General features: G+C 43.8%; 1 protein-coding gene across 9 annotated transcripts in view; it reads right to left on the bottom strand.

Moving 5' to 3' along the window:
• RCBTB1 (RCC1 and BTB domain containing protein 1) overlaps positions 1-24,338 on the bottom strand; it is a 115,807-nt gene that overhangs the window by 5,294 nt on the left and 86,175 nt on the right. For 8 of the 9 annotated variants that reach the window (XM_029602836.1, XM_029602837.1, XM_029602838.1 and 5 more), the window contains 2 exons: positions 22,119-22,270; positions 14,716-14,846 (listed from right to left, as the gene is read on the bottom strand). In XM_029602836.1, the coding sequence (XP_029458696.1) occupies positions 14,716-14,846; positions 22,119-22,270 (283 nt within the window). Of the gene's footprint in view, positions 1-102; positions 2,517-14,715; positions 14,847-22,118; positions 22,271-24,338 lie in introns of those variants that run through there. The other variant, XM_029602845.1, reaches the window with a different exon arrangement.

Genomic DNA, 24,338 nt, shown 5'->3' with positions numbered 1-24,338 from the left:
ACATTGTATTCAAAACAAGTTGGCATAAAAATAAGTATAAACTATGTAACTGATACATCAGTTATGAAAACCAGTTCTTTTACAAATGCTACTATAAAATCGGGAGGGGTCAAAGTTATCTTCACTACTGTATACAAACACATGCAAAACTTTTTTTTTTTTTACACAAAGTATGCAATCAATTTTAGTACATACAGAGCCTTGTATAAAAGTCTTCACACCTTGTACATTTTTCACATTCTGCTGTCTAAAATACAAATCAAAATGCATTAAAGTATGAATTTGTTTCACTGATCGACAAGATATTATACACTTTCATTATGAAAGAACAATTATAGAAACATTTCAAAAGTAATTAATAAAAGCAATCTCAAAAATTATTGACTGCATAAATGTCTTCTCATCCCTTGGGTTCATTATGTGGTTGAAGTCATGTTTGCAGCAATGGCAGCCATAAATTGTTTAGGTTAAATGTTTTATCAACTCTGCACAGCAGGTTAGTGTGGTTTTTGCCCATTCATCTTGTTAGAAGTAGTCAAGCTCTTTCAGGATCATCAAGATTGCAGTCTTGCCAGGGTTTTCTACTGGACTCAGGTCTGGACTTTGACAGGGCCACTTGAAAAAAATGCACTTTCTTCTGGCTCAAACATGCCATCATTGCTTTTGCTTTGTATCTAGATCACTGTCCTGCTGAAAGGTGAATCTTGTACCCAATCCCAGGTCTATGGTAGACTGAAAAAGATATTCCAACAGGATCTGCCCATACTTTGCCACGGCCATCTTTCCTTTGATCTTTACAAGCCTCCCTGTCCCTGCTATTCAAAGCATCCCCACAATATAATGCTGCCACCATCATGCTTTACTGTAGAGATAAGAATGGTGTGCTGCATTTATTTTACATCACACATATCACTACTTAGCACTGAGACCAAGTTATTCCTCTTTGGTCTCATCAGACCACAAAACCTCCCACATGTATGTGAGTGTCCGTCCCCTAAGTGGTTTCTTTGCAAACTCTATGCAGCACATCATATTTGTTTATTCATCAGTGGCTTCCTTTTTGCCACTCTCTGATAAGCCAGAGTAATCTTGAAACTGTGGGAGAGAGAGGGGGCAGAGAGTAACAATTTCAGGGTGATTGGAAATAATCAAAAGTTCCCAGGCATAGAGAGTAGAAGTTAACATTTTGATTAGTTTTAATTATTGGGAGTTGTATTATGGTGTCTGCTGTTTTAAAGATTGTTAGTTTTGCAAAATTTAAAAAAATGTTTAGGAGTCTAATTATAGGATATTACTATATTGTTTTGGTATGGAAGGTTTACTATATTGTAATTGTAATTCAATTTACTCATGGCTTTCTGAGGGCCAAGTCCTCACTCAATATATATTACAAAAGGCCTAATAACAAATGTCTTTTTTTGCAGAGTTTGCTGGTTGGCACCACAGCACTGCATGGAAATATAATAAAATGTGGTGGTTAGTGATTTTCTTTTTACCTCAAAAGGCTGTACTTTGAAGGTTCATGTAAAGTTTGTTATTAGGAAAGAACCTAATAAGTGGGGGAGGGAAGGAAAGGATCTAGAATGGAGCTGGAAGGAGGGAGGACTTTGGATGGTGTTGGGAGAGTGGAGGAAAGGATGTAGGATTTTTCATGTGGCATTAAATAATTCCAATATAAATGAAAATGAGGAAAGCTAAATATCATTTTGTGTTGCTCTATTTATTTGCAAAAAATGATACAATACTCAAATCTTTCCTGATTTATACTACCAGCAGAAAAATCTCTTTGGCCTTCAATCACTGGGACAGTACATTTCACTCTTTGCTATGGGGAGTAGGAGGGACAGGGAAAGATAGGCAGTTGGAGGGGGAGAGGGAAAGAAATGTTGTATGTTCACTGAATCCCGTATTTTGAATGTCACCGCACGCCACTGAAGCTAATCAAGCAATTCTGGTTGAGACATTTCCTTACAAACACGTCAGGTAGTACCTACTTTAATGAAGGAATCACACTAACTTGCGCTTTTATAAACCTATTCATTAGTTTCTCCCAGTTTTCCTCTTAGTATTTTCATTGTTACTGGTAAAAGCACATGATTCGAGTTTGATTTACATATACAGCACAGCTGTGTAAGTCCAAAGGAAATAAACCTCCTCAGTATAAAAGTATAAAACAGCAGCAGCAGTTGCAGGTTTCCCTGTATAAGAATCAATTCCATGGGTGCAGGACAATGACTTTTCCCCACAGGTAAGTCTTTACAATTAGCAGTTAATTCCTTTAGTCTTAGGAGCACTGGACATTTGTGAAGTCTGTCTTCAGAATGCTGAAATTTAACGTGATGGAAGTGCAGCTGCATGGCATCCTGTTATTAAAGACAACGGTAGTGATCGCAACACGCAGGGCCCACTCCCCACACTCGCACCATGTTAACCATTCAGGCTAAAGAGCTGAAAACGTCAAGCTTCTCTGGAGGGTTGCAACTTCTCTTTTCAGCCACTCAGTTTCTTTGCTGCTTCTAAAAAAGAAAATAAGACCACAAGGCTTTGTTTGCCTTCTAGGAGTAGCCAGATTGGGAACGGATTATTTAAATTCAACATTCCATCACATTTAGGATTTCAGAATCACATTTCAGAATCAGTAATTGTAACGAACTTATTTTTTGAACTCTGTACATAGCCCTCCTATAGTAATTTTATCCCCATCTCCTAACGTAAGCTACCCCTAATTGAAGTTATCTGTTAAAGTATTTGGTTTATTGATATATTCTTGTTGACTGTTCCTTCTGTTCATTGTAAAGGCCATGCCTGTTTTATACGTTGGTTATAAGTTATATGTAAACCGATGCGATGTGCAAACGGATGTCGGTATATAAAATCATTAAAATAAATAAATAAATAACGCCCAAGTGAGGGAGCATTTCAAGACAGCAGGAAGAAGCCAAGTTCATTAACATTGTCAGGACACAGAAAATGTCCCTCCGAGCAGCACTACCACTATAAAAATGTAAGCAATTTAAAACAAAGCAACTGAATTTTTTGTAAACATGTTCCTTTGCTTTTTTATTTTGTTGCTGCTTTGAATCCATATGCAATCGATTTCCAGTGTGTCTGCACCTAAGTGACAAGCAGAAGGCAATGCAAGACTCAACCTGGTATCCCAGTTCTCACTGCTGCCCCTCCAACTTCATAAACATAAAAAACAACAAAATGTACAACCATTCTATATTTAAAAGCTATAAAAACATTTCAATATATAGCCACAACTTTTGGACTAGACTACAGCCTATCCCTATCAAGAGGCCTCCTTGCCCCCCCCCCCAAAAAAAGGAAGTGGAGGGCTAAAATATGATTTTTAAGATGGCAAATTTTAAATGGAATATTTCACTAGCATAGTATGGGCCATATCTGTCAGTATCAGCATCATTTTTCTTTTGTCCATCTATTCTTGTTGGGGAGATTCTTTATATTACTGGCAGAGTTTTGTGGCTAGAACAGAATCCATTCTACTGCAAAATGAGGTATTTCTGCCAAAGGACCAAAAGGTGTACCACATCCAGTACACCCCAGAGTGGGCATGACTCTGCTTAAATCTTCCTCCTTCCAGCAGAATAAATGTAAGCCAAACAGCAAGTGGGAGAGAACAAGTACATTGTGAAGCTTTGGAGCACTAACAAAACAAAAAAAAAAACCCAATACATCCCAAAACCTTTCTTTGTGAGACGCAGGACTCCCTTGAAGAGACAGTTCTGCGCTAGCTCAATGTTTGAAGACCAGGCAGACACATGCGGTTCCTGAACATACCCAGATCAGTCCAGACCAGTGGGTTGTGCATTCCTACCAGCAGATGGAGGCAGAGAACAATTAGAACTTTGGGCACTGCTACATAACGAGAGTGCCACCTGCAGTCCCTCAGTATTTCTCTGACTCCAGCAGATGGTAGAGATGCAAACCTGCATTCTGTCAGTTTAAAAAAGGTTATTAGGGAAAGGTTTTTTTTTTCCTAGGACAGGCTAGTTAGTGGTTAGCTGCATAGCTTCCTGAGGTGTTAGGCACCTTCGTGGGCCATTCCCTCAGTTGAAGCCGGTCATCCGGGAGGTTGGATACCGTTGCCTGTGTCTCGCCCGCATCGGTGCCAGTGTCTCGATAGCCAGGGGCACCTGGTTTCCTCGAGCACTGAGTAGGCTCCTCTCACTCCTTCCCTCAGACTCCAACTCTATCAGGCCGATACAGTACAATGTGCTCCTGTGGAGCACACTGTTAGCCCAGGTTTGGATGCACGTTTGACGCGCTAGCTTTAACCCTTATACAGGAAGGGGTAATAGCGCGCGTCCAACCCCCCAGAAACTAATAGCACCCGCAACATGCAAATGCTTGTTGATGGCCCTATTAGTTATTCCCACGCGATACAGAAAGTAAAATGTGCAGCCAAGCCAAACATTTTACTTTCAGAAATTAACGCCTGCCCAAAGGCTGGCGTTAATTTCTGCCAGCGCCGGGGAAGTGTACAGAAAAGCAGAAAAACCTGCTTTTCTGTACACCCTCCGACTTAATATCATAGCGATATTAAGTCGGAGGCCCCAAAAGTAAAAGTAAAAAGTGAGAAAATAAAAATAAAGATCGGCCCGCGGGTCGGAAGACAGACACTCAATTATGCCGGCATCCGTTTTCCGAACCCGTGGCTGTCACCGGGTTTGAGAACCGATGCCGGCAAAATTGAGCGTCGGCTGTCAAACCTGCGCTAGTGTCCCTAGTGCCTCCTTTTACCGCGGGCCCTAATTTGCATAGGCCACCCTCCTGAATCGCGCGCCGGGAGAGTGGGCGCTCGCCAGCTCTTCCACGCGTTTTTCTTTATCGGCCGTATCTGGGTAAAGTTTTCTTCAAAAAAAAAAATTCAGAAAGAAAGCAAGGAAGAAGCCTTTCAAGGTAGGACGGGCTGTGCTGTTTCGTTGGCAGGCCAGCTGGAGTGGTGAGCTTAACCCCGTGGGTCCTCACGGCAGCTCCGGGTAGGTCGGCGGGGGGGGGGGGGGGTAGGCCTTCGTGCGCATGTGAGGCCTCTTTATTTTCGCACCAGCAGCTCTCCTCACAGCAATTTCATGCCTGCAGGGAGTTTTTCTATTTTTATCTTCTGCAGTTGCGCAAAGGTTTTCTGAGTAGAATTTTTTTCTTTTTTTTTTGCCAACTGCATTGCTGCTCGTTTTTCTCAAAGGCACCCTGGCCTAAGTTGGGAACCTGCCGCACATGTGGGGCGTCAGGGAAGGCCATAAATACTAGTTCCCTGTGTTCTGCCTGTTCTTCAGGGCAGGAGGGAACTTATTTGGGGGGAGCAGCAAGCAGGCAAGGGCTCCGGTCCTCCTTGGTGGGGGAGCGTAGCTCGCAGCGGCTGCCGAGGGAGGAGGCGGCCCCTCCCATTCTCTCTCCAGTGGACCAAATTCCTGCATTTGGGGATGACCCTGGGCCACCGGACCCTCCTGCGGGGGATGGTGTTGATTCCTGGGCATTTTGCCCTGAGTTTGTGCTGCTGCTGCATCAGGCGTTCCTGGCTAGGAAATAGGAGATCCTGAAGAGAGCAACGCAGCCAGACCCTTTGGCGGAACCTCCACCAAAGCGGATACCCACGGGGTCCCTGGACCACCATCACCCTGCAGGGGCTCAAGGTGTGGATAGGTTGCTGGCCCCACTCGGGGATCCCTCAAACCCTGGGGCGGATCAGGATCCTGGACTCACCCATGATACAGGATGACCCGGACCAAGATGATCTCCCACCCTCAGAAGGCGATAAACAAGTGCACTACGCTGGGATCAAGTGAGAAGAGCTTCAACCTCTCATTCCCCAGATTTTGGAGGTCCTGGGGACAAAGTTTCACAGGAGGAATCAGATAGCGAAGGTGTCAACTCAGTCCTGGATGGGATTTGGGGTCCAACTACTTCCTTCCCATTACCTAAGAAGGTCCGCAAGCTAGTGACCCGGGAGTGGGACTCACCGGATGCGGGTTTAAAAGTGGGAAGAGCCATGGTGAAACTTTACCCGCTATCGCAGGATGTTATGGATCTTCTAAAGATACCAAAGATGGACGCGGTGGTGTCTGCCGTGACTAAGAAGATCACCATTCCTGTGGCCGGGGCCGCTGCGCTGAAGGACATTCAGGACGGCAAACTGGAGATTCATATGAAGCGAGTCTTCAAGATCTCCGCGCTGAGTCTCATGATGGCAATTTGCGCCAGCCTCATGCAGAGAGCTTGTCTTTGCTGGGTTCAGGAGGCAGCCGCAACCCCCAGTCCTGACGGTGGGGGGCCCTTGCAAGCCGCAAGTTTGGAGGCAGGAGTTGCCTATGTCGCGGATGCGTTGTATGACTTGATTAGGACTTCAGCGCGTACTATGGTGTCTGCGGTTATGCCTCGTAGACTGCTCTGGTTGCGTAATTGGTCAGCAGATTTATCTTCCAAGTCTCAACTTCGTAACCTCCGCTTTAAGGGCAAGCTTCTCTTCAGGGAGGATCTAGACCAGTTGGTGAAATTGCTGGGGGAGTCCAAGGGCAACTGATTGCCAGAGGATAGGAAACCTTCGGGGAAGGTTTTTCCCCCATGGGCTCGTTTTTGGGATTCTCGCAGATTTTGCCCTGGTAGGTCTTCAGCTCCTTCGGGGTCCAGGCCAGGCTCGAGACGTCAGCAGTCCTTTCGTGGAGGACAGTGCCCAGGCAGAGAGTCCACGGGCCAGGGTGCTGGAAAACCTACCCAATGAAGCCAGGGGCACCCATTCTGTCGTAGAAGCTGCTGGTGGCAGATTGCCGAGCTTCTACGCAGAGCAGGAAAAGATTACCTCGGACCGATGGATCTTGGAAGTGGTCCGGGACGGTTTATGCACCCAGTGCGGGAGGCCTTTGTGGAGTCTCGCTTCGCGGGTCAAGCGCAAGGCAGTACAGGGGACTCTACAACGGCTGCTCGATCTCCAGGCCATTTTTCCAGTTCCTCTGGCGGAACAGGGCAAAGGATGGATTTTGGTTCACTGTGTGATTCCCAAAGAAAGAGGGTACCTTTCGTCCCATTCTGGATCTGCAGAAGGCGAACAGGTGTTTGCAAGTTCCCCTTTTTTGCGTGGAGTCATTGAGAACTGTGGTGGCTGAGGTACGCAGAGGAGAGTTTCTCGCGTCATTAGACCTCACCGAAGCGTATCTCCATATCCCGATTTGCCGGGCTCACCAGCGGTTCCTCCACTTCAAGGTGGTGGGCCAACATTTCCAGTTTCAAGCTCTTCCTTTTGGCCTGGCGACAGCTCTACGTACTTTCACCAAGGTCATGGTGGTCGTGGCGGCGTTCCTGCACAAGGAGGGAGTCCTTTTTCACCCATATCTCGACGACTGGCTAATCCAAGCAAAGTCTCAGGAGGACTGCATAAGATTGGTTCAGAGGGTGATGCTCACCTTGCAGTCGCTCGGCTGGGTCATAAGTGTCCAGAAAGGTCATTTGGAGCCCACGCAGTTGTTGGTCTGCTTGGGAGCGCTCTTCAACACTTTCCGAGGCAAGGTTTCTCTGGCAGTGGACCGTGTAACAAAGTTGCGGGATCAGGTCCAAGCCCTGCTTCAGAGGAAGAATTAGACGGTTTGGCATCACTTACGGGTTCTGGGATCCATGGCCTCCACCTTGGATTTGGTCCCATGGGCACTCGCTCATCTGCATCCGTTGCAGTGTGCGCTGTTATCGTGGTGGAGTCTGGTGTCGAAACAGTTCCATATTACTTTACCTCTCCTTCCAGAGTCAGTCTATCATGGTGGCTTTCATGCAGCAACCTGGAACAGGGAGTGGACTTAGACCCTCCGAATTCGGTGGTTATCTCCATGGATGCCAGTCTATCCAGATAGGGTGCAGTCTGCCTCAACAAATCCGCCCAAGGGCTTTGGTTTCCAACGGAGAAATCCTAGTCCATCACCCGCCTCAAGACTAGGGCTGACCGGCTGGCCCTCTGAGCATTTCTTCCTCTGGTCAAGGATACAATGGTTCGAGTGTTCTCAGACAACGCAATGATGGTAGCTTACATCAACCAGCAAGGCGGGACACGAAGTCTTGCGGTGGCATTGGAGGCGAGGCTATTGTTCGCTTGGGCGGGGCGCCATCTCAAAGGAATCGCCACGTTTCATGTACAGATGGACTTCCTCAGCAGGCAACAGCTTGATCCGGGAGAGTGGGCGTTAGCTCCCGAAGCATGGAACCTCATTTGCGCCAGGTGGGGCATGCCTCAGTTGGATATGATGGCAACTCGAGCCAATGTGAAGACTGAGCACTTCTTCAGCTGTCGTCGAGAAATCGACTCTGTAAGACTGGATGCTCTGGTATGTCCGTGGCCCACGGGCATTCTTCTCTATGCCTTTCCTCCCTGGCCTCTCATCTGTCGGCTTCTACGATGCATAGAGCGGCATCCAGGCAGTGTAGTGTTGGTGGCTCTGGAGTGGCCGCGTCACCCGTGGTTCGTGGACATGGTGCGATTAGCCTTGGAAGGTCCTTTACAGCTGGCACATCTTCCGCATCTACTCAGTCATGGGCCCATATTTTTGGATCGGGAGGATCACTTCTCTCTTGTGGCCTGGCTTTTGAGAGGTGGCAATTACAATTGAGAGGATATTCCAAGCAGGTCATTTCCACTCTTCTTCAGGCGCGGTATTCTACTTCTATGGCCTATGTTAGGGTCTGGAAGTTATTTGAGGCATGGTGCCACCAGCACTCCTTGGATCCTTTGTCGATGGAGATGCCCCAGGTGTTGGACTTCCTGCAACAGGGGTTGGCCAAAGGTTTAGCTTTCAACTCTTAGGGTTCAGGTGGCTGCCTTAGGTGCCTAAAGGGGCAGAGTTCATGGTTGGTTGCTGGCAGTACATCCAGACATTTTGCATTTCCTCAAAGGAGTAAAGCATTTACATCCTCCCATATGCCCGTTATGTCCGGACTGGAGTTTGAACCTGGTGCTTCGGGTGTTTTGCGGAGCCCCCTTTGAGCCTTTATGGAGGGTTCCCATTAAGGATTTGACCTTTAAGACCATTTTCCTCATAGCCATTTGTTCTGCTCGACACATTTCAGAGTTACAGGCTTTGTGTCGAGATCCTTTTCTTAGGATTTACAATAAGAGTTTTGCTGCACACGGTTCCTTCCTTCGTGCCCAAGGTGGTCTCTCCTTTTCATGTCAGTCAGGCGATGGATCTGCCAGGATTTCTGAACTAGTCCTGGGATTCTCCTCAGGAGAAGAAACTTCATCTTTTGGATGTACGTCGCGTTCTTTTGCGCTATTTGGAGGTTACTAATGACTTCCGGCGTTTGGACCATCTGTGTGTCTTGTTTGGGGGTCCTAAGAAGGGTGACAAGGTTTTGAAGGCTACGATTTCGCGCTGGATTAAGGAGGCTATTGCTGTGGCTTATGTTGCCCGTGGATCTGAGAGCTCATTCCACTAGAGCCCAGGAGGTAACCTGGGTAGTGTCAGCTTCTGTCACCTCAGGAGATCTGCAGAGCGGTGGTTTGTTCTTCCCTGCACACTTCCACCAAGCATTATTGTTTGGATGTGAGGGCGCAAGATGAATTGTCCTTTGGGGAGGGTGTTCTGCGAGCGAGTCTTTCGGGTTCCCGCCCAGTGTAGAGTAGCTTGGGTACATCCCACTGGTCTGGACTGATCTGGGTATGTTCAGGAAAGGAAAATTGGTTCTTACCTGCTAATTTTTGTTCCTGTAATACCACAGATCAGTCCAGAGACCCGTCCCCCTTTTCAGATTCCGAAACACTACCTTGAGAGGTGATATTTCCTGAAGAAACAATTTGGTCTTTTTGCAAATGCTCTCTGGACGAGAGGTTGGCGGTTAAGTTTTGGGTTCCAACCCCCTTCGCCTTTTAAGTAAAAAGTTTGGTTGTTTAGGCTTGGGTACAGGTCAGTACTGAGGGACTGCAGGTGGCACTTGTTATGTAGCAGTGCCCAAAGTTCTAATTGTTCTCCGACTCCATCTACTGGTAGAAATGCACAACCCACTGGTCTGGACTGATCTGTTGTATTACAGGCATGAAAATTAGCAGGTAAGAACCAATTTTCCCATCCGGTTGGCATATAAACAGAGAGATTTTTACCTGTTAATTTTCTGTACATTAGTCCTACTCCACCAGTCCAGTCAAAACAGGTGGATTATGACCCCTACCAGCAGATGGAGTCACAGAACATTGATTTTTCCACTAATATCACCACTATGTATAGGTGATGCAGCACAGTAAGAACCCAGTATTCCTATGATAAAGCACTGAAAACACTAACGAGAGGAAATAGGAGATATATTAGGCATAAAACTTTGTAATCAGAGAAAATCCTTATATTCCACCCACCTGCTCAAACAATACAAACAAATGGAAGCAAAATAGGAAGACAAAAAAAAAAAGGAAAACTACTAAAGCCTAGAAATATATACAAGACAGATCCCTGAAATCTCACATACCGTACCAAAAAAGGCCCCACCTTCCTGGGAGGTTCTGGACTAGAGTAGTAGGACTAAAGGAAAGAAAATTAACAAGTAAAACTTTAAGGGGTCTTGAGAAGAGGAAATGACCTCAATTTATGCTGAATATTGGAGTCAGTTCCTGTTTTATTTTGTCCTAAAGTACATATGCTTTCTGATGAGGACTAAGCTAAAGGTGATGAACGCCAATCTCTTCACCCTAGCACCACACAACCTTGTTGACTTGCTTTACTGACCTACTGGTGCGTGTGAGTATGATGGTGCCTTCGTTTTACCATTCTCGGGACCACTGATTGGGCTTCAGCACCAGTGGATCATCACTACCTTCATCATGCATAAATTAAAATTGCATTTCAAACAGAGGAGTAGAAAAGATTAAAAGATACCGATGAACACTCCTACTGCTCTGTATGTACATTTAAAACCAACAAATGATTTAGGTGAGGGGAACCAATGCTTGATTGTCTAGGTCAGGGGTTCTCAACTTTTTTTCTGTCGGGACACACCTGATAGGTAGTTCCCACATGCATGACACACTGAACACATGACAGTCACAAGACTAACCCCCACCTCTCAGCAATGGGTATAAAGCAGAACCAGAACATCCCACAGTTCAGTTCGGCTAAACAGTTTAAATTCATCAGGTACATCAGTTGGAGTAAGATAAGCAGAACGACGTACACGGTTTGAAAAGACAGAGGGTGAAAATACAGAAAGGGGAGAAATACACACAGGAGCAGCTAAAATCCCCATAGCACAAGTACCACGCCATCGGAGTGGAAGAAACGGATAGACAGAAATACCACATTGCCAGAAAACATCCATGAGAGGCTGTGAACCAAATTCTAGATACATAGCATGATAGACAGTATCACAAGAAGAAGTACCTAAAAAAGGTCCAGTACCATTTTGTGAAAAACAAAAGGGGAAATAGGTAAGCACAGTATGAAACAAAGGGCCTGAAAAAGGAGGTGGCCAGGTATTGACAAGAGAAGAAAAATGAGCAAAGGTACAGGTCAGTGAAGGGGGAATAGGAATAGGAGAAACAGTGTAGGTGCTTCAGTAGTTCCACAAATAGTCCATTTTTCTCTCTCTCTACAAGAATAAGTAAGATAACTAAGCTGACTGAGTAAATGCTGAGGACAAGGAGGGGAGGTCTCATTAAGAACAGATGCATTCCACAAGGAAAGCATAGTAGAAGGGGAAAAACCAAATTTAGTATGTTGATTAGAGTTAGAAGCAGGGGGAACAGAATAAGGAGGTCCAAAGGTCTGATTACCATTAAAATAAGCAGCAGAAGAAGAAATAAGAGAAGAGACTTGTGCACACATACAACTCACCATAAAAAAAAATAATAATTCTGGAGTTCAATATCAGCAACACAAACTCCCTTACTACCAGGAGCAACAGCAGTTCACAACCAATGCATGTCCTATTGAGAAAACACAACAAAGAAAGCAAAGTATTTTACTAGCCTACATGCTATGGAGACAAACTGGAATGGAAACCCAAAAAGCCACTCTGCATGCAGTACAAAACTGGAGAAATGGAAACAGAAATATAGCACCTAACATAGTACCAGGATCTGCAATAATGCACACAAACTAATCCACACCTGCATTATGGCATGCACTCAAATGGAACAACCCTACCTATAAAAAGGCAACACTACAAATATTAAACCAGGCCCTAAATACCTATACACCTCCCATTAGGAAAATAGAAAAAGCCAAGCTGTTATAGATCCCCACATAGTTTTATAGTTTTAAAACTATATGAATACATGTTTCAAAACAGCTGATGTACAGAACATCTAACAATTAAAAACTCTTAAAAATTCTCCAAATACCAATAAAATATTTCAAAAGAGCAGACACATCACATAACACCCAATAATTAAAATGGCAGTCAATCAAGAAAAATGAACTTAAAAAGCCACCTTTACTTACCCTCTCCAACAGTTCTACTCCTTTTCCTTGGGAAGCCACACCAGAAGCAGCAGTAGTTGCTGAAGCTGTTCTCACAGTCCTCTTCCTCAGGAACCACAACCAGTCATTATCACACCCTCAGGACCAGTTTCTGTCTCTCCCACACCAGTCATCTCCCTGATCAGTCTCTCACACATATATACATATCACCTCTCTCACCCGTCTCTCTCAATCACACACATGCCCCATCAGAAACACACACAAAAGCACCCTCCCTGTCTCAAATACACACAGCTGAACAGCTAGTCTTCGGCCCCGCCAACTTGTTTCTCTCAGGTGGCAGCGGCCAGCAGCTCCAGTCTTCGGCCCCGCCGGCCTGGTCTCAGGCAGCGGCCAGCAGCGCCAATCTTCAGGTCTTTGGTCCCGCTGGCCTGGTCTCCTGTGGCGGCCAGCACCTCCAGTCTTCTGTCTTCAGCCCCTCCAGCCTGGTCTCCATTGGTGGCCAGCAGCTCTGGTCTTTGGCCCCACTGGCTGTGGGTAGCACATGACATACCTGCCAGTGTGTCGCGACAGACCAGTTAAGCATCACTGGTCTAATTATTATAAGGCTAGACTTCAACTTTAGGTTACTCACATTTTTCAACATTTGTTATATAAAGAGTGTTAAAAAGAAAACACCTTACCTCCCAAAGTAATTAGTAAACTGGAAGGTTAAGAATTTTGTATCTTTCAACACAATAGAAGGCAGAATGCTAGACAGTCAATATGATCTCTTTACAGGCTAGTTCTGTGCTATATCAAAATTATATCTATTTTTTTAAATATTTTTATTCCATAATGGTACTCTGTATAAACCAAGACCTGCAACTGTTCAAGATGTTGTGATCATCACTTCCCCGATGGCTTCACCCGCCTACCTTTCCTTTTTTTGCGGCTCCTAATGCTCTTTACGGATGCCTGGCTGCCGCAGCGTCCGCCTGCTGTTCTCTCCGGCGACCCCGGACCGGCTTGGGCGCTGCCTCCCGCCATGTTCTACAGGTCCCTTAGGGCGCGTGTGCCACACGGCCCTCATTCTTATTTCCTCATTGGCGCGTTCCTCAGGGGCGTCCCTCTGATGACGTCACGCTACCCGGATATTTAAGCCTACACTTTATTGCTAGCCGTTGAGTTAGCAAGGGGAATTCTTACGGATGGGATTCGCTCTCCATACCCAGCTACTCTGCCTTTTCAACTTCTAATGGACTCTTTCTGCTATTGGAGTACCTGCTCCTCGGGGGCCTCTTGCTTCTTTCAGGTCGCCATCAGGTAACCGGTACTTGCTCCTCGAGGGCCCATGTTCCCTGACCCACTGCCTGCATCTATCTCCTCTTCTACTTGGAAGAATTCGCTACAGACACCATCAGTGAGTACTACTATCATCCACTCCTCAGAGCTGTCTCCCTGGAACCAGGTACTTGCTCGAGGGCCTGCCTCCGTTCCAGCGCCAGTGCCATCTCCTAAGTGGAACCGTTGTGTGAGTACTTTGCCAACGAGTCTCTCTGCTTCCAGGGATTTGGTACTTGCTCCTCGAGGGCCAGCTCTCCCTATCTCGGGGCTTCTCCATATTTGGGACTCTGTGAATGTTTTATTGTACTCATTTTCTCAGTTTTCTTCACTACAGCACTGCTACCGGAGGAACCGCTGTTCCAGCACCCTGGGGAATACTAGCCCAGCCGGGCTACATCTACTCACTACTGCCACCTCTGGTGGCTTCTCAAACTGTCCAAATAAAGAAATATCTGTGTTTATGTGCCCTGAGCTGAGCCTGACCTGTGGCCCCTCACGGGACTTCCCCCTGTGGGCGTGGTCAGCTGCCACAGTGTCCAAGGGTCCACTCAAACCTCACTAATTATAACACAAGAGCTGGAGAAGATGCTCCTTTCCTAGATCTCCCTGCTGATGGAGTTCACCCTTGCTGTGCACAGCTAACAGCCCTATTCCTCTCCCTCTGCACCCAGGCTTGGTGTATCACCACGATAACATGCAGAGCCTTGCCAGACAGGAAGCCTACACATCCTTCATTTTATTTTCTTAAAGTCATTGAATTTCTATTGCAACATTGTAACATCCAATATATTTTTTAAAAAGGTCATAAATGAGAAACTTGCCATCCAACCTGTGCTCATTTAACTATTTGCTCTGAAATAGAAGTAGTGCTTTTCACCTGGCACATGCTACACAAAAGCAAAAAGTATACACACCACCACTCCAGGATGATTCATTTTGTAGTTAACCTCCTCATAGCTCCCAAGGATCTTTCTATCTGGTGACTCACCTCTGCATCATATCTGACTGCAGCAGACAGCAAGGAGAAAGCATTGTCCACAGTGATCCCTCGCTTGATAATGTGCTGACACAGCTTTTTCAGTCTGTTTTCACAGTAAGATGTAGCCAAATCCAAAAGACCTGTCATAAGGAAGAGCACATAGTAGTAAAACTTAGGAACATAAGAACATGCCATACTGGGTCAGACCAAGGGTCCGTCAAGCCCAACATCCTGTTTCCAACAGTGGCCAATCCAGGCCATAAGAACCTGGCAAGTACCCAAACACCAAGATGATCCCATGCTACTGATGCAATTAATAGAGTAGCTATTCCCTAAGTAAACTTGATTAATAGCAGTTAATGGACTTCTCCTCCAAGAGCTTATCCAAACCTTTCTTGAACCCAGCTACACTAAGTGCACTAACCACATCCTCTGGCAACAAATTCCAGAGCTTAATTGTGAGTTGAGTGAAAAAGAACTTTCTCTGATTAGTTTTAAATGTGCCACATGATAACTTCATGGAGTGTCCCCTAGTCCTTCTATTATCCGAAAGAGCAAATAACCGATTCACATTTACCCATTCTAGACCTCTCATGATTTTAAACACCTCTATATCCCCCCTCAGCCGTCTCTTCTCCAAGCTGAACAGTTCTAACCTCTTTAGTCTTTCCTCATAGGGGAGCTGTCCCACCCCCTTTATCATTTTGGTCGCCCTTCTCTCTACCTACTCCATCGCAACTATATCTTTTTTGAGATGCGGCGACCAGAATTGTACACAGTATTCAAGGTGCGGTCTCACCATGGAGCGATACAGAGGCATTATGACATTTTCCGTTTTATTCACCATTCCCTTTCTAATAATTCCCAACATTGTTTGCTTTTTGACTGCCGCAGCACACTGAACAGACGATTTCAATGTGTTATCCACTATGCCGCCTAGATCTCTTTCTCGGGTGGTAGCTCCTAATATGAAACCTAACATTGTGAACTATAGCATGAGTTATTTTTCCCTATATGCACCACCTTGCACTTATCCACATTAAATTTCATCTGCCATTTCGAGGCCCAATTTTCCAGTATCACAATGTCTTCCTGCAATTTATCATAATCTGCTTGTGATTTAACTACTCTGAATAATTTTGTGTCATCTGCAAATTTGATTATCTCACTCATCGTATTCCTTTCCAGATCATTTATAAATATATTGAAAAGCACCGGTCCAAGTACAGATCCCTGAGGCACTCCACTGCCCACTCCCCTCCACTGAGAAAATTGTCCATTTAATCCTACTCTGTTTCCTGTCTTTTAGCCTGTTTGTAATCCATGAAAGGACATTGCCACCTATCCCATGATTTTTTATTTTTCCTAGAAGCCTCATGAGGAAATTTGTCAAATGCCTTCTGAAAATCCAACATCTACCAGTTCACCTTGTAAAGCAAGACTTGCCTTGGGTAAGCCCAGGGGCGGATTGGCCTATTGGGGCTTCGGGCATGCCCCGGTGGGCCGGTCACCCCAACCACGTAATAGGTCTTGGTCGCGGTGACCAACAGCAACCATGCCCATGTGACATTTCTCCGAGAGTGGAAGCCTCCCCCGAGGCCCTCCGCGGCACTTCTCCCGTGCCCCGCCGCCTCCATTTGCTCCTGCCCCGCTTGCATTTTTGCCAGCGGGAGGCAGCCAGCACACTTCTCAACCGGTCTTCCGCTGCTCTTCCCTCACTGAGCGAGAGGGACAATCTTCCACTGCTGCCGTTGCCGCCCAGGCTATCAGCACATTCAAGCCTGGATGGGCACGGCAGCAGTGTTAGTAGAGGATGGCAACTGCGGCTGGGCCTTTTCTTCTTCCCACACCTGCCCCGGAACAAGAAGTGATGTGCAGTGGGGTACGCGGGAAGAAGAACAAGCCATGCAGCACCAAAAAGTAGCGTCGGCCCCGGGCAATAGAGTGTGCCCGAAGCAAAATCAGAAGCAGCCAGAAATTGGCACAGGAGACAGCAGAATTAGCCTCCAGTGGCCGATGGGATTCTTCTTTCTTGGCATGCCTAGAGGAAGAGGCTGCTGCAGCTACCATTTGTGCTCGAGAGGTGGGGGGGGGCAGGAAATGAAAGACAGACAGCCAGTAAGTGAAAGAATGTATGTGTATGTATGTATATGTGATTGAGAGTGTGCATGTGTAACTGAGTGAGAGCATTTGATTGAGATCTATGTAAAGTGTGTGATTGTGAGAAACTGGTCAGAGAGGTGTGTGTGTGTGTATAGTTAAGGAGAGATAATGGAAGTGACTGGTCAGGGAGATGACTGGAGTGTGTGTGAGAAAATGTGATTATGGGAATGAGAAGCCTGTGCATGTGGCGAGCTAGCATAGGAGTAAGAAACCTGAGTGTGTGTGAGACAGCATGGGAGTGAGAAGCCTGTACATGTAAGATAGAACATGGAAGTGGGAAGCCTGTGTGTCTGTGCACATGACAGACAGACTGTTTGGGAAGGTGACTGGTGTGTATGTAACAGAAAGACTGGTCAGGAGATGATTGGAGTGTGAGAGACAGAAACTGGTCATGGGGGTGAAACTGGTATGTGTGTGTGAGAGACAGAGAGACTGGGCGTGGGCCCTAAGGAAGAGGACCATGAGTACAGAGCTTCAGCCACTACTGTTTCTGGTGTGTGCTACTGGCCTGCATGGAAGAGGAGTAGGAGACCTGCTGGAGGGGGTTAGTAAAGGTGGCTTTTTAAGTTTATTTTTCTTGATTGACCGCCATTTTAAATTACTGAATATTATGTGATGTGTCTGCTGTTTTGAAATATTTTATTGGGGTTTGGAGAATTTTAAATAATTTTTGCGTTTTTAATTGTTGGATATTATTCTGTTCATAGTTGTGAAACATTTATTCTGCTTATTAGTATGGTTATACAATTATTTCTGTGTTGGGATCTATAGCTGCTTGGCTAGTTCTGTTTTCCTAATAGGAGGTGTATTGGTGTTTAGGGCCTGATTTAATATTTGTAGTGTTGCCTTTTCATAGGTAGGGTTGTTACTGTTTGAGTGCATTCCATAATACAAGTGTAACTGTGTGCGGATTAGTTTATGTGCATTTCTGCAGATCCTGAGAGTATGTTAGGTCGGTTCTGTGTATGTGACCGAGGTGAGGTATTTTACTGTATCAGTCTTATTTGGTGTATTTTCTCAAGAGGACATGCAATAATGATAAACTGCTGTCTTTTCATAAGTAGGGCTATTGAGCCTGGTAGTTGGAGTTTGTGTTGCTATTACTGAGATGACACTAGAACCAGAATATATTTTTTGTAAGGTGAGTTGTATGGGGAATGTCATAATTCTGCTTTACATCCATAATTGTGGATCAGGGGGGTTCCTGTGGATGCAAATTGTACTTTTACATTTAGCCCTATGATGGTCATGTGTTCAGCGTGTCACGCATGTAAGAGCCATCTGACAGGTGTGTCCTGACAGAAAAAAGGTTGAGAACCACTGTGCTAGAGAACAACTAATTCATGACCATCTCAAGGTGACTGGAATTAAAAGTTCCCAGGTATGGAGAACCAGAGATTTTTTTCTATCCTTATTAGTTTTAATTATTATTTGATGTCTGCTGTTTTTGAAATATTTTATTGGTGTTAGGGAAATTTTCAAAGATTTGTATATGAGTTAAATTACTGGAGATTCTATTCATCAGCAGTTTTGAAATATATATTTTTAGTATGTTTTTCCTATTGTGATTGATGTTTTATAGTTCTTGATTTCATTGTTTGATGTTTTATGAGGAATGATGGTATTTTCTGTTTTTTCATTGCTGCATTACATACAGTCTAACTTGTTGTGATTTCCAGTTCAGTTTGTCTGTGCATATTTTATGGTCCCTTTATTCTGTATTTGGTGACTCACCAAATTGTATATGTAATTGGGTACCCATGGGCCAGTATGGAGAAAAAGCCCCCGGGCCACCATTTTCCCACAATCCGCCCCTGGGTAAGGCCATGCTGACTTTGTTCCATTAAACCATGTTTTTCTATATGTTCTGTGATTTTGATATTTAGAACACTTTCCACTATTTTTCCTGGCACTGAAGTCAGGCTAACTGGTTTGTAGTTTCCCAGATTGCCCCTGGAGCCCTTTTTAAATATTGGGGTTACATTTGCTATCCTCCAGTCTTCAGGTACAATGGATGATTTTAATGATAAGTTACAAATTTTTACTAACAGGTCTGAAATTTCATTTTTTAGTTCCTTCAGAACTATGGGGTGTATACCATCTGGTCCAGATTTACTACTCTTCAGGTTGTCAATCAGGCCTACCACATCTTCTAGGTTCACTGTGATTTGGTTCAGTCCATCTGAATCATTACCCATGAAAACCTTCTCCAGTACGGGTACCTCCCCAACATCCTCTTCAGTAAACACCGAAGAAAAGAAATCATTTAATCTTTCCACGAAGGCCTTATCTTCTCTAAGTGCCCCTTTAATCCCTCAATAATCTAACTGTCCAACTGATTCCCTCGCAGGCTGTTTCGGATATATTTTAAAAAGTTTTTATTGTGAGTTTTTGCCTCTATGGACAACTTCTTTTCAAATTCTCTCTTAGCCTGTCTTATCAATGTCTTACCATTTAACTTGCCAACGTTTATGTATTATCCTGTTTTCTTCTGTTGGATCCTTCTTCCAATTTTTGAATGAAGATCTTTTGGCTAAAATAGCCTCTTTCACCTCACCTTTTAACCATGCCGGTAATCGTTTTGCCTTCCTTCCGCCTTTCTTAATGTGTGGAATACATCTGGATTGTGCTTCTACAATGTGTTTTTTGGGCTGGGTTTTTTTTTTTGTTTGTTTTTAATAACGTCCGCACCTCTTGTACACTTTTTACCTTTGTAGCTGCTCCTTTCAATTTTTCTCATTTTATCAAAGTTTTCCTTTTGAAAGTTTAGCACTAGAGGGGTGGATTTGCTTACTGTTCCCCTTCCAGTCATTAATTCAAATTTGATCACATTATGATCACTGTTGCCAAGCAGCCCCACCACAGTTATCTCTCTCACCAAATCCTGTGCTCCACTGAGAATTAGATCTAAAAACTCTAAAATTGCTCTAAAATTGCTCCCTCTTTCATCAGTTCCTGAACCAATTGCTCCATAAAACTGTCATTTATTCCATCCAGGAACTTTATCTCTCTAGCATGTCCCGATGATACATTTACCCAGTCAATATTGGGGTAATTGAAATCTCCCATTATTACTGCACTACCAATTTGGTTAGCTTCCCTAATTTCTCTTAACATTTCACTGTCCGTCTCACCATCTTGGCCAGGTGGACGATAGTATACTCCTATCACTATACTCTTCCCCAACACACAAGGGATTTCTACACAAAGATTTGATTGTGCATTTAGTCTCATGCAGGCTGTTTATCCTGTTGGAGTATGCCATCCCAGACATAAAGCACACCACACCACCACCCTATGCATTCTGCAATATGTGCACATGCTATGTAGAAAATTGCTTCAATGGCTAAAGAAGCTAATAGAAAACTGACCCATTTGACTTTGCTTTCATTTAACCAGCAATATTATCTAGATTCTTCAAAACATCAACTTACTGATTGACATCTTCCTCTTTGGTCTAGGCTGGGGGGCATTTTGGTGTTTGGGGAGGAGGCCTGGTAGTTTCCTCCTGCTCCTTTATATGTCCAGCTCAATTAGAACTGTCTGTCTTCATTCATAACTACCCAGGGAAATTCACGTGTACGTCCTCTCTTTCTCCCTCACTTTGGGTCAGCCATTGCAGTGGCAGTCTTTGGCCAAATGTCACACAACTGCGCTTCCTTCAAAGCCTGCAGCTGTCATCCCTCGAGTTGGGTCACTGGGTGTGGCTTTATTTCTCCTTGTTTATTTTCTGCTATGAGAGCAATATTGAAAAGGGTTTGTCTGGCTAATTTCAGGACTTAATATTAAATAAGACCTGTGAGGTAATTTCAAAGGAACAGTTCAAAAATATAACCTCACTCTACACTACTTATAATCATACCCTTTTAATGGGACTACATTCTCATTCCCAATTGGTAATGTTGAGTGAGGTTGTATTTTTGTATGTTAATTTCAGGACTTAGCCAAACCAAAGCTCTGTATTTCCTGCTCCGCCGAACAGGTAGTTTCAGTTAGGTATGTCATTACACAGCTAACACATTTACCCAGATCAAGAAAAGAAAAATAAATAAATAAATAAATAAAAAGCATGGAGGTGTTCCAGAGGCAGGGCTTAAATTTAACCAGGAAACACCAATATTCAGCGTTATCTGGTTGTTGTGGGGAGCAGGTCTAAAATTAGCTGGGTAAATTTAATGACTAACTTACCTGGGTATATTTAGTGGGGCTTAACCAGTTAAGTTTCCTGCTAAATATCCCAGCTAACATCTTACTCTGCTCAATAAAGACCTCCATTTTGAAAAAGGTATGCACATTTTATTATAGTCAAACTCCAGTTTTTAATACTTCCCTTCCCTACTTTATATGTATACTTGCATCAGTGGAAGACTGCACAGATTAAGAGAAAGCAGAAATGCACCAGGATGCGGCAGTGATTTAAGACATACTTCTTCCTCCCTCCCACCCACCCAACATAGCTGATGGTGCAAATAAAAATCAGTCTTGAAATTGCAATTTGGGCTCAAGCAAGAAACACTATGTAACCTGGTATTCATTTGAAATGTAATAGACAGACTTACATTTCACAATAGCTGCTTCTTGGGGGCCAGGGCCGGATTTAAGATTATGGTGCACATAGGCAGAATATTGGAGGCGAGGGATTTCACCCCCTACAATGAAATGGCAGTGGGCAGGCCCACTTTTTGGGTGCCTATGTTGCCTAGGCCTAAATCTGACCCTGCTTGGGGCAGCAGGAAGCTCACAAGTGTAAGCGAGCTCACAGTCCTGCTAGGGTCTTACACTTATAGCCAGTCAGATGGACAGGCTACTTTGAGTTTTATCACAGATCAAAGTGCACAGCACCTCACATACAAAGACACTCTTTTGGGGAAGGGGGTGGGGTAAAAGCCAACAAAATCTTCATGGAAAAAATCTCAAGACCCCTAACATTTTTTCAGTCAAGTTTTTGTTGGCTTTTACCCACTTTTTTCCTCTCAAAAAGCTCTGCTTTGAATTTTCAGCACAGAAATTCTCTTTTAAAAGTCCTGGAATAAATATTCCATGAGTGTAGAGTACAAAACTGTCATATCCATAGCTGCATCTCTGGAATAATCAAATTAAATTAAATTAAAAAGGGTCTTTTCATTTATTTTACTTTTTGAACATTTGTCTTTATAGCATTCAGACTTTTTTTTAAGAAATTGAGTGATGAATAGCTTATGTCTAAACACTATGCTGCAAATTTTTTTCAGATTTGTAAAACCTCCTACCTATAGCATCTTCGGGTGGTAGCTCAACACTGTCCGTGTACAAGAACTCCAGGAAGGCGCGATACACTGGATACGAAAACTGATCAATCTCAATCACCTCTTTCATGTCCTCATTCCAATATGACTGGAACATGGTACGGAAGTGCTCACACCTAGAAAAGAAAGGCAAGGAAAACATTTATGCCTATAATGGGGATGACACAGAATAAGTACATTAAAAGTACATATCAATTTGTTCTGGGATTTTGCGGGGTACAAGAAACTAAAATTAATTAAAATTACTACAATTGCTTGAAAGTTCACAGCTGTACTGTCTTATGACTATGCAGCTCCATAAAATAACTATCTTTGCCTCACAATCTTACCCATCTGCTGCCTCCCAATGCTATCACCAAAGGAAAAAAAAAATTATCTATGCCATATCTTCAGGTAAAATAGCTCAAGACACTCATACTGACTATGAAAGCATCTGTGCCAACGATTCTCTTTTCATTATCATTAGTCTAATTAATGCTCAGTCCATTTCAATTAGAAGAGTCCCAATTATCTATGACTTGATTCATGATCTCTCTCTTAATTGTCTATCATTGAGACTCGGCTCACTGATGTCAATACAGTCAAACTGACTGGCCTATGCCCCGCTTCCAACCCCCCCAAATTATTTGAGTTCACATAATCTCATGGTAGGGGTAGAGGATTGTTAGTTATACACAGATCTTCTTTGCAGCTTGTCCCAATTAATAAGCACATGGAGGAACCATGGGAATCTTTGGTTTTAGTTTCCCCTATGTTCAATATATGTTTAATTTTATTACCCTCCTGGTCTTCTGATGCATGTTGTCTCACTGCTCTTTAAATTTCTGATTTAATATTGACCTAGAAGGAACAATTATTTTAGGTGACTAACTTTCAGGTTAACAGAAATCCCATCTCTACTACATGTGAGTTATTTTTGCATATTAAGAATTTGGGCTTTAGTAAACATATTCATTATCCTCCTCGTAAAAAGAGGTCACACTTTGAATTTAGTTTTTAGTAATCCTCTTTTTTGAAATTTAATCACTTTCAGTTGTGCAAGTTCCTTGGTCAGACCAGTCCTTGATTTTCATGGTTTTACCAGGAACGAGCCTGAGGTTTTTATCCCGGCTTTTGCTCACATGGTTCAAGGAATATATGATCAGTTTAATAACATAACAGTCACTGGTTCGAAGCAGATGACCCTTTCAAATATTGTAAATTCTTCTGCTGCATCTTTGGAGTCAAGTGTTCTGTACAGCCTTCAGACTGTCTGATCAGATTAGAGGTAATTGATATAGTATCTGTGACAAGAGTGCAAACCTGGATACATAAAATGAATAGTTCTTGTCCACTAAACCCATGTAGTACTTTGCTACTCAAGTTTCTACATGATGATATTGCTTCAACTATCAAAGTTAATCTAGCTTTACAAAAAAGAGAGTGATTTACCCCAGTCTCTCAAGCTAGCATCAATTTATTCTACTTTAAAGAAACCAAACCTAGATCCTTCAGATCCAGATTGCTGCCCTATTTCATCCCCTTCCTTTATCCAATGTGATTGAGTTGGCCATGTTAGATCAACTGAATATCATTTGGAAGTACATCATTGTTTGGATAATCATTACTACAGGTTTCAGAAGAGCCTGAATACCGAAGTTCTACTAGTATCCATGTTTTTCATGATATGCCATGGTTTTAAAGTTGCACTAGTTACTTGTTTATTTTATTAGATATTTCCTCAGCATTTGATACATTAGACCATCAGATAGTGCTGCACTGTCTCCATGAGACTGGGATTGAAGGCATAGGGTTCTGCTGGTTTTTATCGTATTTGAGTGATGGTATGCAACAAGTCTGCGGGAGTCAAAGAACATCACAGTGGTGTAGTCTAACCACAGAGGTTCCCCAAGGATCTGACCTATCAGCAGTACTTTTTAATATCTTACGTGGGATACACTTTGAGATGGGCAAAAGATAGCACCAAAGAGGAGTTTAGCAAAGTTTTACAGGCAATTTGTAAATCACTGAAAAATCTAGGGCAATTTTCTCATTGGAACAAAATGCTTTGCTAATTCCTTTTTTCAACAAGAATGTCCATCCTCCATGCCTATCCCTCCACAGTAGCTCAAAACAGCTTGCCAAGGAAGCATCTTCCACAAACTGTCACTTGTGCAGACTGAACACTATGTCTAGTCAGCCCAG

Source organism: Rhinatrema bivittatum, chromosome 5 (assembly GCF_901001135.1).
Source record: "Rhinatrema bivittatum chromosome 5, aRhiBiv1.1, whole genome shotgun sequence".
In the NCBI taxonomy this organism is placed as follows: domain Eukaryota; kingdom Metazoa; phylum Chordata; class Amphibia; order Gymnophiona; family Rhinatrematidae; genus Rhinatrema; species Rhinatrema bivittatum.
This window is presented reverse-complemented; position numbering and strand designations above follow the sequence as displayed.